Source organism: Pelophylax lessonae, assembly GCF_965119305.1.
Source record: "Pelophylax lessonae genome assembly, chromosome: 2".
NCBI lineage: Eukaryota > Metazoa > Chordata > Amphibia > Anura > Ranidae > Pelophylax > Pelophylax lessonae.
In genome coordinates this window covers 6,331,018-6,348,749 of record NC_138769.1, presented here as the reverse complement: position 1 = coordinate 6,348,749, position 17,732 = coordinate 6,331,018, and the positions used below count along the sequence as shown (strand labels likewise).

Sequence of the window (17,732 nt, the reverse complement as noted above, 5' to 3'; positions counted from 1 at the left end):
ACACACTGTCCTACCCTCTCTACACACTGACCCCCTGTACACACTGTCCCACCATCTCTACACACTGCCCCCCTGTACACACGGTCCCACCCTCTCTACACACTGACCCCCTGTACACACGGTCCCACCCTCTCTACACACTGACCCCCTGTGCACACTGTCCCTCCCTCTCTACACACTGACCCCCTGTACACACTGTCCCACCATCTCTACACACTGCCCCCCTGTACACACGGTCCCACCCTCTCTACACACTGCCCCCCTGTACACACTGTTCCACCCTCTCTACACACTGCCCCCTGTGCACACTGTCCCACCCTCTCTACACACTGCCCCCCTGTACACACTGTCCCACCCTCTCTACACACTGCCCCCCTGTACACACTGTCCCACCCTCTCTACACACTGCCTCCCTGTTCACAATGTCCCACCCTCTCCACACACTGCCCCCCTGTATACACTGTCCCACCCTCTCTACACAGTGTCCCCCTGTACACACTGTCCCACCCTCTCTACACACTTTCCCCTGTACACAATGTCCCACCCTCTCTACACACTGCCCCCCTGTACACACTGTCCCACCCTCTCTACACACTGCCCCCTGTACACACTGTCCCACCCTCTCTACACACTGCCCCCTATACACACTGTCCCACCCTTTCCACACACTGCCCCCCTGTATACACTGATCCTCTGTTCCCCTGTACACACTGCTCCCACTCCTTTTTTACATTACCCCCCTTCCTGTACACTGCCCCTGCCATAAATGCTTCACCTAGCCTATCAACGGCTTGTATATATGTATGTCTGTACACAGTACAGAGTGGGCAAGAGGGCACAGTACAGGGAGGGTAGGAGGGCACAGCACAGGGGGTAAGGAGGACACAGTACAGGATGGGTAGGATGGCACAGAACGGGGGGGGGAGAGGGGACAGTACAGGAAGGGCAGGAGGGCATAGTAAGGAGTGAGCAGGAGGGCACAGTACATGGAGGACAGAAGGGCACTGCAAAGGGCGAGCAGGAGGGCACAGTACGGGGCGGGCTGGAGGGCAAAGCACACAGGGGACAGAAGAGCACAGTACAGGGCAGGTAGAAGAGCACAGTACAGGGCAGGCAGGATGGCACAGTACAGGGTGGGCTGGAGGGAACAGTACACAGGGTACAGGAGGACACAGAACAAGGTGGGCAGGAGGGCACAGCACATGGCACAGTACAGGTAGAGCACAGTACAGGGCGGGTAGAAGAACACAGTACAAGGCAGAAAGGAGGGCACAGTCAGGTCATTAGCATGTAGGGCAGTGTACAGAGGTCAGTAGGATGTAGGGCAGTGTACAGGAGTCAGTAGGATGTAGGGCAGTGTACAGAGGTCAGTAGCATGTAGGGCAGTGTACAGAGGTCTGTAGCATGTAGAGCAGTGTACAGATGTCAGTAGGATGTAGGGCAGTGTACAGAGGTCAGTAGTATGTAGGGCAGTGTACAGAGGTCAGTAGGATGTAGGGCAGTGTACAGAGGTCAGTAGGATGTAGGGCAGTGTACAGAGGTCTGTAGCATGTAGAGCAGTGTACAGAGGTCAGTAGTATGTAGGGCAGTGTACAGAGGTCAGTAGTATGTAGGGCAGTGTACAGAGGTCAGTAGGATGTAGGGCAGTGTACAGAGGTCAGTAGTATGTAGGGCAGTGTACAGAGGTCAGTAGGATGCAGGGCAGTATACAGATGTCAGTAGGATGTAGGGCAGTGTACAGAGGTCAGTAGTATGTAGGGCAGTGTACAGAGGTCAGTAGTATGTAGGGCAGTGTACAGAGGTCAGTAGGATGTAGGGCAGTGTACAGAGGTCAGTAGTATGTAAGGGAAGTGTACAGAGGTCAGCAGGATGCAGGGCAGTATACAGATGCCAGTAGGATGTAGGGCAGTGTACAGAGGTCAGTAGGATGTAGGGCAGTGTACAGAGGTCAGTAGGATGCAGGGCAGTATACAGATGTCAGTAGGATGCAGGGCAGTATACAGATGTCAGTAGGATGTAGGGCAGTGTACAGAGGTCAGTAGTATGTAGGGCAGTGTACAGAGGTCAGTAGGATGTGGAGCAGTGTGCAGAGGTCAGTAGGATGTGGAGCAGTGTACAGAGGTCAGTAGTATGTAGGGCAGTGTACAGAGGTCAGTAGGATGTAGGGCAGTGTACAGAGGTCAGTAGTATGTAGGGCAGTGTACAGAGGTCAGTAGGATGTAGGGCAGTGTACAGAGGTCAGTAGGATGTAGGGCAGTGTACAGAGGTCTGTAGCATGTAGAGCAGTGTACAGAGGTCAGTAGTATGTAGGGCAGTGTACAGAGGTCAGTAGGATGTAGGGCAGTGTACAGAGGTCAGTAGTATGTAGGGCAGTGTACAGAGGGCAGTGTACAGAGGTCAGTAGCAGAGGCGTAACTAGAACCTTCAGGGCCCTGATGCAAGAAACCATGAAGGGCCCCCCAGACCCCTGGCCGGGGCCCTTACCTTCAAGCCCAGGGCTCTTCCCACTAATCCTGGGGCTCTTTACACTCATTGCATGGCCTTTTATTACGGTCCCGCAGCAGGATTCTTTCACAAGTTCTGCAGTGGGCCCCCTTCCTGCAATCTTGGGGCCTCCCCACAGTGGTGCAATGCCAGGGTCCGGTCGCAAGTGTGACCTTTGCGATCCTGGAAGTTCACCCACTGGTTTGCTACCGGGCCCCCTGGAGCATGGGGCCCGGTAGCGATTGCAACCCCTGCAACCCCTGTAGTTACGCCCCTGGTCAGTAGTATGTAGGGCAGTGTACAGAGGTCAGTAGTATGTAGGGCAGTGTACAGAGGTCAGTAGGATGTAGGGCAGTGTACAGAGGTCAGTAGTATGTAAGGGAAGTGTACAGAGGTCAGCAGGATGCAGGGCAGTGTACAGAGGTCAGTAGGATGTAGGGCAGTGTACAGAGGTCAGCAGGATGCAGGGAAGTATACAGATGTCAGTAGGATGCAGGGCAGTATACAGATGTCAGTAGGATGTAGGGCAGTGTACAGAGGTCAGTAGTATGTAGGGCAGTGTACAGAGGTCAGTAGGATGTGGAGCAGTGTGCAGAGGTCAGTAGGATGTGGAGCAGTGTACAGAGGTCAGTAGTATGTAGGGCAGTGTACAGAGGTCAGTAGGATGTAGGGCAGTGTACAGAGGTCAGTAGCATGTAGAGCAGTGTACAGATGTCAGTAGGATGTAGGGCAGTGTACAGAGGTCAGTAGTATGAAGGGCAGTGTACAGAGGTCAGTAGGATGCAGGGCAGTATACAGATGTCAGTAGGATGTAGGGCAGTGTACAGAGGTCAGTAGCATGTAGGGCAGTGTACAGAGGTCAGTAGTATGTAGGGCAGTGTACAGAGGTCAGTAGGATGTGGGGCTGTGTACAGAGGTCAGTAGTATGTAGGGCAGTGTACAGAGGTCAGTAGGATGTAGGGTAGTGTACAGAGGTCAGTAGTATGTAGGGCAGTGTACAGAGGTCAGTAGTATGTAGGGCAGTGTACAGAGGTCAGTAGTATGTAGGGCAGTGTACAGAGGTCAGTAGTATGTAGGGCAGTGTACAGAGGTCAGTAGGATGTAGGGCAGTGTACAGAGGTCAGTAGTATGTAGGGCAGTGTACAGAGGTCAGTAGTATGTAGGGCAGTGTACAGAGGTCAGTAGTATGTAGGGCAGTGTACAGAGGTCAGTAGTATGTAGGGCAGTGTACAGAGGTCAGTAGGATGTAGGGCAGTGTACAGAGGTCAGTAGGATGTAGGGCAGTGTACAGAGGTCAGTAGGATGTAGGGCAGTGTACAGAGGTCAGTAGCATGTAGGGCAGTGTACAGAGGTCAGTAGCATGTAGGGCAGTGTATGCTGCATGCACTTTTTTTCTGCAGGAAATGCAGACGCATCAGCTCATTCAAATGAATGGGCTGCTGCGCCCATGCAAACCCTCATAGATATGAACCAGGCCTAAAATCATAACACCACCACAGTCAGGTCAAGGTTTAGGAGCAGCCTATGGGGATAAGGCAGCACATACCTGGTCCTGATTGCCAGCTGAGCTCCGCTCACCATCTGTGGGCTCCCAGTACAGCCTGTTACTGTTACTTGTCAAAAGCATCTGTGCAAGTTGAAGGAAATGTCCTATAATCTTAAATGTCCTTAAGAGATTAATGCCTGTGTCATTGTGCAGTCACATGAGGGGGGAGGGCATCTTTTGAGTGATCACCTGCTGCATGCTATATCTACTTGGGAATTTCTATCCTGCCTTTCCAACACTCCATCTTCTTTTTTGTTCTCTGACATCTTGCTCCAGCTGTCATGGATGGCATGAAGTGTGGCTAATCGTTTTCTCTTCTAACAGCTGGGGGGGGGGGGGGTGTTGGCGTGTAATTTCTGTGTCAGCTGTTGGCGGCTGGGTTGGGGCCATAGGCACGTTGGAGCACAGTGTGAAAGCAGTAGCTGTCTGAGCAGACATGAAGTCACGACCTGCTGGTTGCCATCTTCTGGTCTGAAGTGTGTGTGCGGGAGCATGACTCATGACTGGTCACCCCCCGCACGTGACAGCGCTGATCCTGGAGCTGCTTTTTTCAAGGGACACTAACAGGCATATTTAAAAGGCAGAGAATCTGACATTCACCATACATTCTCTGCATGTAGGCGGGTGCAGTCTACTTTCTCCCCAGCAGGTGGTGCAATTCGGCAGCCGAAGAGGACGTCAGGAGGAACATGGTTCCGCTATGATTTCCTGGGTCACTGGGGAAGCAATCCAATTGGATGCTGCCGCCCCCATATGACTTAAGCAGCCATCCTGGGTCAGACAGAGCCTATTTAAGGCCCTGGCTCCCAGGTTTGGCACGCATTTTGCGAGTGGGCAGAGTAGTGACAGGTACCCCATCTATTAGGGACAGTAGTAGCATTAGGGAGAGGTTCCAGACGAAGAGGGAAAGAGTAGAGACGCATATTTTCTGAACACCTTCCAGGGTACTAGATGGCCACGCTGCATTCTGTCCCCTCTCATCAGATGCTGTCAGTCCAGCTGGAATCTGCTTTTTCCACTGGGGAAGCGACCAAATTGGATGCTGTTGCCCCATGTGAATCGAGCAGCCATCTTGAGTCAGGCAGAGTCTATTTAAGGCCCTGGCTCCCAGGTTTGGCACACCTTCCTGATTGGGTGCGAGATGGCCATGCTGTATTTTGTCCCCTCTGAACAGACGCTGTCAGTGGAATCTGCTTTTTCCACAAAGCTAGAAACTGTGAGTGCACCTGGCTGGGCAGCCTTTCCACTGGTTTGTTGTGAACTCTTACTGCATTACTTCAATTCAATATTGCACCTGTGAATATCAGAACTTTCCCCTCCGCACCATACTGCACCCAAACCTACATGCAGGTGAATCTTCTGGGTCAGTTTGTTTTAAATGACAATGATTGGTGAAAGTCACATACACTGCTTTATAAATACGCCTCATAGGGTTTGTCTAATGTTTATCTGGAGGTTTGTGGTATTATCTTTTCTTCAAGAAAAAGAGGAAGGAAATCTCTAATCTCCTATCGCATGCGCAGCCTACACTGCTTTCAGTGACTGTGTGTTGCGTGTTCAGCCAGCAGATGGCACTGTTCCACCTCAGATGGTTCTCAGTGTTCCATCCTCACCTAAACAGGACCTAGTGCTTTTTTTTGTCAGCTTTAATAAAGTTTATATTATACATTAACCACTTGCCTACAGTGCACTTTCACCCCCTTCCTGCCCAGACTGATTTTCAGCTTTCAGCGCTCTCACACTTTGAATGACAATTACTCAGTCATGCAACACTGTACCCATAAAAAATTTGTGTCCTTTTTTTCACACAAATAGAGCTTTCTTTTGATGGTATTTAATCACTACTGGGTTTTTTATTTTTTGTGTGATAAAAAAAAAAAACTGAAAATTTTGTGAAAAAACGCATTTTTCTTTGTTTCTGTCATAAAATTTAGCAAATGAGTAATTTTTCTTCACAAATTTTGGCCAAAATTTATACTGCTACTTATCTTTGGTAAAAATAACCCAAATAAGTGTATATTATTTGGTCTTTGTGAAAGTTATAGAGTCCACAAGTTATGGTGCTAATCATTGAAAATTGATCACACTTGACCACACCTGATGTACTGAAGGCCTATCTCATTTCTTGAGACACTAAAAAGTCAGGAAAGTACAAATACCCCCCCGGAAAGTAGACATTCCAAGGTATTTAATAAGGGGCATGGTGAGTTTTTTGAAGTTGTAATTTTTTCCCACAACTCTTTGAAAAATGAAGATTTTTTTTAATTTTTTTTTACAAATTGACGTTATTTCTCTCACACAGCATATGTATACTTGCAACTACACCCCAAAACACATTCTACTACTCCTCCTGAGTATGGCGATACCACATGTGTGAGATTTTTTCACAGCCTGGCCACATACAGAGGCCTAACATCCAAGTAGCACCGTCCGGCATTCTAGGAGCACAAATTACACATATAATTTCCTGACAACTTATCGCACTTTTGAGGGCCCTGGAGCACCAGGACAATGGAAACCCCCATAAAATGACCCCATTTTGGAAAGCAAACAGCCCAACGTATAATTTTTGAGGCATAATGAGTCTTTTGAATATGTCATTTTTTTCCACAAGTTTTTGGAAAATGTGGAAAGAAAATGAAAACGCATTTTTTTTACACAAAGCTGTCCATTTATGCAATATTTCTAACACATAGCATGTACATAGCAAAAATTGCACCCCAAAATACATTCTGCTATTCCTCCTGAGTATGGCGATACCACATGTGTAACACTTTTACACAGCCTAGCCACATACAGAGGCCTAACATCCAAGTAGCACTTTTCACAAAGTTGTCCATTTATCCACTTTAAGACTGGGCCTATTTTTGACACTTGGTGTTTACAAGCTAAAATCATTTTTTTTGCTAGAAAACTACTTAGAACCCCCAAACATTATATATTTTTTTTTAGCAGAGACCCTAGAGAATAAAATGGAGATTGTTGCAATATTTTTTATCACACCATATTTGCGCAGCAGTCTTCCAAATGCAATTTTTTTGAAAATAATTCACTTTTTTGAACTAAAAAAATAAGAAAACAGTAAATTTAGCCCAATTTTTTTCCATAATGTGAAAGATAATGTTACGCCGAGTAATTAGATACCCAACATGTCATGCTTCAAAATTGCGCATGCTCACAGAATGGCGCCAAACATTGGTACTTAAAAATCCCCATAGGCAACATTTTAAAAATTATTGCAGGTTACCAGCTTAGAGTTACAGAGGAGGTCTAGGGCTCAAATTATTGCTCTCGCTCTAACGATCGTGGCGATACCTCACATGTATGGTTTGAACACCATTTACATATGTGGGTGGGACTTGCGTATGCGTTTGCTTCTGCACGCGAGCTAACGGAGACAGGGCGCTTTAATTTTTTTTTTTTTCCTATTTATTTTATTTATTATTTTTTTATTTTTACACAGTTTTAAAAAAAAAAGTTTTGACCATTTTTATTCCTATTACAAGGAATGTAAACATCCCTTGTAATAGAAATAGGCATGACAGGTCCTCTTTATTGTGAGATCTGGGGTCAAAAGACCTCACACCTCACAACTACACTAAAAAATAAAAAAAAATAAAAAAATTGTTGAAAAAAAAAAAGCGGCCCTTTAAACCGGTTGCTAGGCAACGACTTTTGACGTAGCTCCGGTCCTCCAAGACCATAGAGTCGAGTGAGGGCCATCTTGCCCTCACTCGACTTCCTGTCTCTGAGGATCCGGGACCGGATAGTTTTCCCCGCTGCCGGCGGGTCCGGTAAGCTGGGAAAACGTCTGGGATGCGGCAGGAGGGGGGGCACCTCTTCCCCTGCACCGTAAGGGTAATTCCGCGGTGAATCCGCCACTGGGACCACCCTTATCTGAGAGCCGACTGCCCGCCGTTTAAAAAAATACTGGGGTTATGGCAGCTATCTGCTGCCATAACCCCAGTATTTAGCTTTTAATGACTGACGTATATAGTCGTTAGGCGGTCGGTAAGTGGTTGCATGTATATGGCAAACAGGTGAGAATGACTGATGGGGTGACAGGTGACGATGACTGATGGGGTGACAGGTGACAATGACTGATGGGGTGACAGGTGACAATGACTGATGGGGTGACAGGTGACGATGACTGATGGGGTGACAGATGACGATGACTGATGGGGTGACAGGTGACGATGAGTGATGGGGTGACAGGTGACAATGACTGATGGGGTGACAGGTGACAATGACTGATGGGGTGACAGGTGACGATGACTGATGGGGTGACAGATGACGATGACTGATGGGGTGACAGGTGACGATGACTGATGGGGTGACAGGTGACAATGACTGATGGGGTGACAGGTGACGATGATTGATGAGGTGACAGATGATGATGATTGATGAGGTGACAAGTGACGATGATTGATGGGGTGAGAGATGACAATCACTGACGGGGTGACAAGTGACGATAATAGATGGGGTGACAAGTGACGATCACTGATGGGGTGACAAGTGACAATGATTGATGGGGTGACAGGTGACGGGCGATGGTCACTGATGGGTGACAGGTGACGGGCGATGGTGCACAGCGGTACTGATGGGTGACAGGTGACGGGCGATGGTGCACGGCGGTACTGATGGCAGTCTCTGGTGACCGGTGAACTTTAGGCTACGTTCACATGTGAGCGTAGCGATCGCGGGCAGAATCACTGCGATTGTGCCCGCGATCCAGAAGTCACTGCAAATCGCGGGACGCCTGTGCGTTGCCCATGATTTGCAATAGCACCCCAAACGCTGTGCGATGTTGCTGCGATTTCCGCCTGCCGAATCGCGGTAACATCGCGCAAACAACGCATGACGCCCCAAAGAGCTCTTGTACCTTTTTTGGGTGTCATGCGTTGTTTGCGCGATGTTACTGCGATTCGGCAGGTGGAAATCGTGGCAACATCGCACAGCATTTGGGGTGCTATTGCAAATCATGGGCAACGCACAGGCGTCCCGCAATTTGCAATGATTTCCGGATCGCGGGCTCACATGTGAACGTAGCCTTATGGGTGGCAATTTCTGGGAACTGATGAGGTGACTGTTGGGTGACAGGTGCAATTGGGGGGGGGGGGGCTGAGGACTGTGTGGGGACCTTTATTTTTGTGATTTTACTTTGACATGTGTACAGAGCAGTAACTCACTATTTCTAGCTCTGCTCTCCTCATACTGGAAACTGTATGAGGAGAGAAGAGCTAGTAACACTGAGTTACTGCTCTGTGTTTACATTTTGTGATCAGTTGTGAATGGATTCACAGCCGATCACATAGTAAACAGTCACTGTCAGTGACTGTTTACTACTGCCGATGACAGCTGTGTTCCTAGGGAACACAGAGCCACCGACATGACCGCGCTGCGCGCTCCCGATCGCGCATGCACGGTCTGATTCCGGGCTTTGCTATTGTGATCGGCTGTGTCATTGGAACACAGCCGATCACGTGGGAAACAGCCATGCCCATTGGCTGTTTCCCCCCTGCCGGTGACGGGGGGTGTCTCGGGGACACACCGACACCGGCAGTGCAGGGCGGCGCGCACACGATCGCGCGCCTGCCCTGCTGAATGGGATCACATCATATGACGTCTTCCCAGAACAATGGCCGCACCGTCCCGCCGTCAATTGACGGCGGGCGGGCGGCAAGTGGTTAATATGTGAAAAAAATAATTTTTTTTTACAAATCAACATTGGATGCTGGCTGCGTCTGTTTCTGTGTGCAGTGCATGCTGGGATTTCTGACAAGAAAGCCCAGCACCAGCTCTGTGCTGATAAGGAGTTCGTGCAGATTGAAGCTCCATGGCTCCAATGGGGTCCTTCAGCTGTGTTATCTGAGATCCTGCTATACGTGTCTTCACAGCACAGCGGCAAACCAGGAATCTGTTACTCTGGCGTACCAGACTCACACTTCCACCCGCTGGCTGCATGTGATGGATATAGCACCCTCCTGCATAGGTGCTAGGTAGGGAGTATATCTTGCTCTGCCTGCTTATCAGGGGAGCAGCAGCCAAAACCTATTTGCTCTTTCTGCTTATCAGGGAGCAGGATTTCTAGTTAGGCCTGCTCCATGTGATATGATATTTAGTCAGTTAGGAGGATGTTATGTCCACCCATCAGTACGGAGTCTTGTTTGGGGGGGGGGGGGGGTGCATTGCGTTAAATGCACCCAATGTGTATCATATTTTGTACAGCAAAACGGTAAAACATATATTTTTTCACGTAATTTATTAATTGTAAATTTGTTCTTTCCCTTTTCCCCCTTTTCCAGGTTTGTGGGATACTCTTTGAAATTTTTGATAGGATTTTTGTAGGAAGCGGCACCCTCAGAGCCAATGGGGACATGGCTCATTTTTGGTGGGGGGTGAATGTAGCACCCTCCTAGAAAGGTTCTAGGTAGTGAGTATATCTTGCTCTGCCTGCTTATCAGGGAGCAGGATTTCCAGTTAGGCCTGCTCCATGTGATATGATAGTTAGTCAGTTAGGATGTTATGTCCACCCACCAGTACGGAGTTTTGTTTGGGGGGTGCATTGCTTTAAATGCACCCAATGTGTATCATATTATGTACAGCAGAGGTAAAACATATTTTTTTTTCACATAATTTATTAATTGTAAATTTGTTCTTTCCCTTTTCCCCCTTTTCCAGGTTTGTGGGATACTCTTTGTAAATTTTGATAGGATTTTTGTAGGGGACGGCTGCCCCAGAGCCAGTGGGGACATGGCTCATTTTTGGTGGGGGGGGGGGGGGTGGATATAGCATCCTCCTGCATAGGTGCTAGGTAGTGAGTATATCTTGCTCTGCCTGCTTATCAGGGGAGCAGCAGGCAAAACCTATTTGCTCTTTCTGCTTATCAGGGAGCAGGATTTCTAGTTAGGCCTGAGCCCAGGAGTGTGGGGCTGAACCCAGAGGTCCAGGAAAGCTGACTGGTGGAGTTGAAGGCAGAGTGACTCCGGAAAAACAGTGTCCGTGAATACAGAGAAGCTTGCCGGGAGTCTGCCCAGGAAGGGGACCACTCCAGTGGATAGAGTCAGTGGACAGGCATCAGCACACACAGTAAGTGAGAAAGGGGGTGCCAAATTTAGAACCCTGAAGAGATAATTCAAGCAGGAACACTTAAAGTATCTTCACTTCAGTGGCAAGGTGAAGCAGCGGCCTTGCTGCATTGTAAGTAAGTTGTCCTTGACATTGTGATTAGTTATCAGTTGGAGTATCCCACCCAACCCTTCTCCTATCCCAGTTCTACAATAAACTACAAAACAACATCCCCTGGGCTGTTCATTGTCTGAGCCAAGCATTTAAAGTGATAAGTTTCCATAGACTGTTGCTATGGGTAACCCAGGGGAATCCAGAAAGTGTAATTCTCAGCAGTCCCCTAGGGGGCAGTGCTACATATATATGAGCCAAAATGTCATATTTGCCTTAAAAATTAAGAAAAAATATCTTCAAAAATGTTGTTACATCTGAACATTTCATGTGAAGTCTAATCAGTGCAATGTATGACGGCTCTTCTGCTTTAAGGCTCTGGGGAGGTCTGGGGGAGGATGGATTCCGGAGCTCCCAGAGGAAGTCAATTGAATATAAATTCTCTATCCCAGGGTTCCAATGTCATTTTCCAGGTGACCCTTTACAGTTTATTGCAAAATTAGGGTGTTCTCCCCAGTGGAATTGTGGGAAGGGATACCACAGCTAAACCTAAAGTACAACTCTAGCTTAGGCTTTTTTTCAAGTGTTGGAGGAGTACGGAATGGTTAGACAAGAAATTACTGCTCTCCACGAATGTGTTGCAGAGATGTCCCCACTGGAACAGGAAATGGAGGGGATGGGGGTTTGTTCCAATTGGGCACCAACAGCAAAAAAGCCATGGGACTAAATCCTTCCCTACTCTATGCAACAGATAAAAATGTTTTATGAAAAGGAAATACTTAAATCTAAAGATCTGGACAATATTTTAGGAAAATAAAATTTCATACATGGCAACTGTCCCAGATTTGCCGGGACAGTCCAGCATTTGGTTTGGCCCTCTGTCCAGTTGATGCTGTATCCTGGGCCATGTCCCGGGATCACAGTTTCAACCTTGTTTGAGTTACTGTGCATGCACAGTAACTAAAAAAGTCAATAATTGTAGAGATCTGGGCCATGAGTAGGTGGTCTCTGCGTCTTTAGATTAGGGGTCAGGGTATAAGAGGGGCTTTGCGATTGGCTAGAATTGGCTCCAAAGTCACAGGTCCCTGCCTTGCTCCAGTCCTTTTGCTAGAACACTATCCCTCCTGCTGAGGCCTGAACCCTGCGCCATATTGTGCCCTCTCCATGCCTGAGGCCCCCAAATTACATTCCTGGCCATTGAGCTTTTCATCCTAAGGAAGGAATGTCCACACAAATGAGTAGATTTGCTGCACCCTACTGATGGAGTTCAGGAAATGGCATAACAGTCATGCCCCATACACACGTGCAGATTATCTGCAGACTTTTGTCTGCAGACTTACCAAAACCATATAATATGAGGTCAAACCTAAACACTTTCAATTTGTATGCAATCTGGCAGGCCCTTGCACTACATAGAAAAGGTAAGTCTGCAGACAAAAGTCTGCAGATAATCTGCACGTGTGTATGGGGCATCACATAACATCGATATACATTCAGGAGTCAATTGATAGGTACAAGTCTACTCTTCCCTGCCTTCCTGCCCTGTCCAGGGCCTCCACGAGCTGGTTACATATGTGCTGGTGTGAGGTGCTTGACTCCAATGCCCAAGTGCACTAGGGCTGCTCCCAGCCTGACCATTATCTGGGCACTGACCCACCCATGAAATCACTGCAGGAGGTCTCTAACTTAAAGGGGCCTAGCAAATGAGGACACTATCTTCTGTAACCAGACACTATTCTGAAACAGAAATGTATTTATACTTTAGTGATGCGCTGCCCCTTCCTATCACAAATTATTTACTGCTCCTTTAAGGCATGGGCACTTCCAGCCACCAGTCACAGATATTGCTCAAACCAGAAAGTAACATTTGCTATTGTGCAATGCATTAATCAAACTTTCACCCTTCTTTCAAATATATAGCACACAGGTAAAGTGATGTCACCAGCTCCGCTCGATGCGTTGCATCACTGGTCATGTGACTTCCTCAGGGAAAGCGCATCACTAAAGTACAAATACATTACATATCAGTAAGGTAATAGTAGCAGCTTTATCTATATAGAAATATAATTAAGATCATTTAGTTGTGGGAGAGCAGGAGTAACATGCATCTATATATATTCTGCAACAGCACACTCCTAGTGGCAGACTAGCTAACTGCACCAGCCTACATGGGCAGGATCAACCCATAGGTTAAGCATGATGGAAGGTTATGATGGAAGGCTTATTTAGATGTGGGGGTCTGTGAGGGCCCCAGGCCCATTAAGATGGTGTTATTTGGGCACATCCACCTCTAAAGTGGGCAGACCATATGCGGACCATGTGCAAACAGGGGTAAGTCCCAGTTTTAGCAAGGTCCCTAACTTGGGTGTTCTTTCTCCGGTACAGAAGGTGCTCTTTCACAGCGGCATTTCAGTTGGAGAGGAAGCCAAGAGAAGCATAGTTTCCGTATGTTCCTGGGTCACTGGGGAAGCTATTCCATTGAATGCCGCCCCCCAATGTGACTTTAGCAGTCATCTTGGGCCAGGCAGAGTCTTTTTAAGGCCCTGGCTCCCATATCTGTCGCATATTTTTGCTAGTTGATAGAGGCCTGTCTGGTAGGGACAGAACTAGTGGCAGGGAAAGGTCCTGGACAAGGAAGGAAAGCGCAGGGCTTGCAACTTCTCTGGACATCTTTTTGCTTGGGCACGAGATGGCCAGGCCACATTCTACCCCTCTCTACAGCCGCTGTCAGTTTGGCTTAATCCTACTCTCTTCACACTGTTGGGCCTATGAGTGTTCCCGGTTGGGCTGCCCTCCCACCGGATTATTTATGAACTGTCTTTGCATTATTTCAATACAAGTTCTTTCATCCCATGGGGACTGTGTGTTATTGCCGCCGCACCACGCTGCACCCCACCTACATGTTGGTAGTACAGTAAAACCACCAAAGGCTATTTGTGTGGACATTCCTTTTATTCTGATGGACCTCAGGCCAGGAGAATGTGAGTAGCAAGATGGCTGAGGTTCTCCCTATATAGGTGTGTGAGTACCCTACTCCATCTCTGAGCATGAAGGAGATGGGAGGAGCCCCTAGCCTTGCTGTCAGCAAATCAGGGTTTCTTACGTGTGGGCAGAGGTAATGGTGCCCTGTCATCCGGGACCATAATCATGGTAAGTAAGATGGTTAGATTCCCTAAACTAGGCAGAACTCCGCTGAGCAATAAAGAATGGTGTGAGAGTGAAGTCTCAGTATTACTGGGCTTTGTGCGGGTGGACAGGGAGCTGGGGGCAAGCCTGACGTGTAGAGGGTGGCCTCACAGAATCCAGATGAAGGGACACAGACAAGTCACCTTGGTGGAAGACACAGGTTAGCCTGAGGTGTGGAATCTAAGTGCCAACTGGTTTTCAACAGAACCTCAAATGGTAAGGATGGACTTTGCTGCGTATATAGCACCAGGTGGCGGTCCTCAGGGTCGCCCCATCAGGGGGTGAGCGAGTCCAGATCCGATGGAAGATAAACAGATAAGGATAAGGCAGGAGAATGGTCACAGGACAAGCTGAGGTCAGGGGAGGCAGCAGACAAGCGAGGTAAGAGACAAGCCGGGAGGTCAATCAGGAATACAGCGGGTTTCAGGATCAGGAGAAGCTGCAGACAAGACAGCAAAGTATGAGTTTGCCTGCTACCCTTAAATAGGCCATTGGGCACCAACTGCAACAGCTATCGCGTGTGCATGCGCATGCGCACATTGGCGCGTGGACGCGGGCACGGGCGATCGCGCATGCGCACTGGCGAATGCCTGTTCCCGGCTAAACGGGCAGATAGATAGATACAGTGCGCCTCTGCAGTGCCATGGAGGAATGCCTAGTGCGTTCCTGACATTGGGGAATCTTTCTATAGATCACTGACATTGTCCTCCTGTGTTTCCAGCCAATTCCCAAGACTTATACGCCGCTGTCGGAGAGAAGATTGTGATCCCTCTGGAGACGAAGCTAGAATTTACAAGTCCACCGTTCTGTAATAAATTTACATGGAAATATCATCCATCGCCTGGTCAATTCCTGCAGCACATCGCAGATATGACCGATGTCTGCCAGAAGACGGACTGCATAAGGCCTGACTGTTCCCTTTCCAATAACGGGAGTCTGATTCTCCATCGTGTCACCCACCAGGACTCCGGACTCTACATCATCTCCACTTTCCATATTAATAATCAACTAAATACTAAGGAGAACTTTCTGCTCCACGTATTAGGTGAGTGCACATCCAGATGTCTGCTGATTCAGTATGCACCCCAATAATGGATAAGTCATAGCACCCTTCACCATACCCATGCTGGGTTTATATACTGTGTGCTGTTACCCCTGAAGGAGCCGCTGGAAATTGCCCAGGTTCTTTTTTTTGGCCAGTAATTGCCCTGCAGCCAGGCACATGGTCTCAATCACTCTTCAGCTTAACCACTTCTGGACCGGAAGGATTTGCCCCCTTAATGACCAGGCCATATTTTGCGATTCGGCACTGCATTATTTTAAAGGACGATTGCGCGCTTGTGCGACGCTGTACCCGAACAAAATTGACGTCCTTTTTTTCCCACAAACAGAGCTTTCTTTTGGTGTTATTTGATCACCTGTGCGATTTTTATTTTTTGCGCTATAAACAAAAAAAGAGCAAAAATTCTGGAAAAAAAAAATATATATATTTTATCACTTTCTGCTATATAACATTCCCGATTAAAAAAAAAATCTAAATTTTTTAACATTTTAGGCCAATTTGTTTTCTGCTACCAATTTTTGGTAAAAAAAACAGCAATAAGCGTATTTTGATTAGCGCAAAAGTTATTGCGTCTACTAACTACCGGAAAGATTTATGTCATTTTTCATTGTTTTTTTTTTTTTTACTAGTAATGGCGGCGATCTGCGATTTTTTGCGGGACTGCGACATTGCGGCGGACAGATCGGACACTTAACTGACATTTTTGACACTTTTGGGGGGACCAGTGATATTACTATAGTAATCAGTGCTAAAAATATGCACTGTCACTGTACTAATGACACTGGCAGGGAAGGGGTTAAAATTGTGGGTGATCAAGGGGTTCGATGTGAGCCTAGGGGAGTGATTCTAACTGTGGGGGGGCGTGGCTTGTGAAATGATCATAGAGACCTGTGATCCTATATAGAAGGATCACAGGCGCTCTGTGATCATTCCAGAGAGAAGAACGGTTAGCTGTGTTTACAACATCCGTCCATCCTTCTCTCTCAGTGGGGAGCGATCGCGGGTGTCAGGCGACAATAGGAGCTCCTTGCCCCGTGCATCGGAGTCCCCGCTGCTGAATGGGGATAGGCACACGCTCGCCCCCTAGCTCCCTGCTTGTGACCGATGTAGCCCTACGTCGGTTAGCGCAGGAGAGCCACCCTGTCGCAGTAAATAGGCGGCGTGTGGTCGGCAACCGGTTAATAACCAGTCTAGGGGTGTTCTTTTTGTTTCTATTTTTTGAGTAATTGGGATAGCGATGAGGGAATTGGAGTGGGATACTCCCAAAAGAGAACTATGTACAGGTTGAGGACACTGATCTCCTTTCTGTAGGATTGAAGCAGAAACAGGGCTGGTGCTACCTATAGGCAAGGTAGGCGCCAGGCCTGGAGCGCACATTAGTCAGGGGCATACTTGCCAACTGTCCCGTTTTTGCTGGGACAGTCCCGGCAAATAGGAGCCTGTCCCATTGTCCTGGCAATGTACTTATTTACAATTTGCACTTTATTTTTATGTACATATTACATTTTTTGTACGGTCACACCTGAGCACATTTCACACTTTACAATTGCAGGGAATTGTGATGAGAATTTAAAAACTTTAGGCAGAAGTAGTGCAGCTGAATGGGAGAATTATTCCAACCCTGCTACTTTGGCCTCAAGTTTAATTCTCTTTATTGAGTAGACCTTATAATCTGTTGATAAGTAGGCGGAGATTAATTATGTGGAGTGGGTGGAGCTTCAGGGAGGTGGGTGTGGTAAGTAATCGATAGCTGTGCTGCAAAGTGTCCCTGGAAATTTCTTCAAATGTAACGGAACCGCCGACCCACACTGTACTTGTGGTCTTCCGTCAGTATACGGCTTCCTTGCAGTCATGAGCACAGATATCAAATCCTAGCCGCCCTTCATACAAAGCTAGCCGACAACTTAGCTTGTACAAGTGAAGGAACCTTCTCCTTTATTGAACAGTTTCACTATCAATTTATACACACATGAGCACATCCCCCTCCTGATCAAATTACTACACACAGGTCAGGGGGTTTCCTGATTACATTATCATATGAAGATTAAATTGTATACAGAAACAGAATTAACCTGAACTAATTATCTAATCATCTGGACAGAACAACGTGAGGTCATTAACCACTTGCCGACTGCCAACAGTAATATTACTGCGGCAGTGCGGCTCCCCTGGGTCCAGCCATGTAGACCTACGTCACTGGACTCCTAGTGAGGCGCGCTCCCGCTGTATCTAAACAGTCGGGCCGGAGGAGGAGAGGCAGCGATTGCCGCCTCC

The 17,732-nt window shown here is 47.7% G+C and overlaps 1 protein-coding gene across 1 annotated transcript in view; it reads left to right on the top strand.

Moving 5' to 3' along the window:
- Positions 1–17,732, top strand: part of LOC309546589 (SLAM family member 7-like) — a gene marked incomplete at its 3' end in the record, with an annotated part of 54,201 nt that overhangs the window by 21,498 nt on the left and 14,971 nt on the right. Inside the window, exon 2 of the mRNA XM_082246337.1 lies at positions 15,117–15,440. Within this exon, the coding sequence (XP_082102463.1) occupies positions 15,117–15,440 (324 nt within the window). The remainder of the gene's footprint in view (positions 1–15,116; positions 15,441–17,732) is intronic.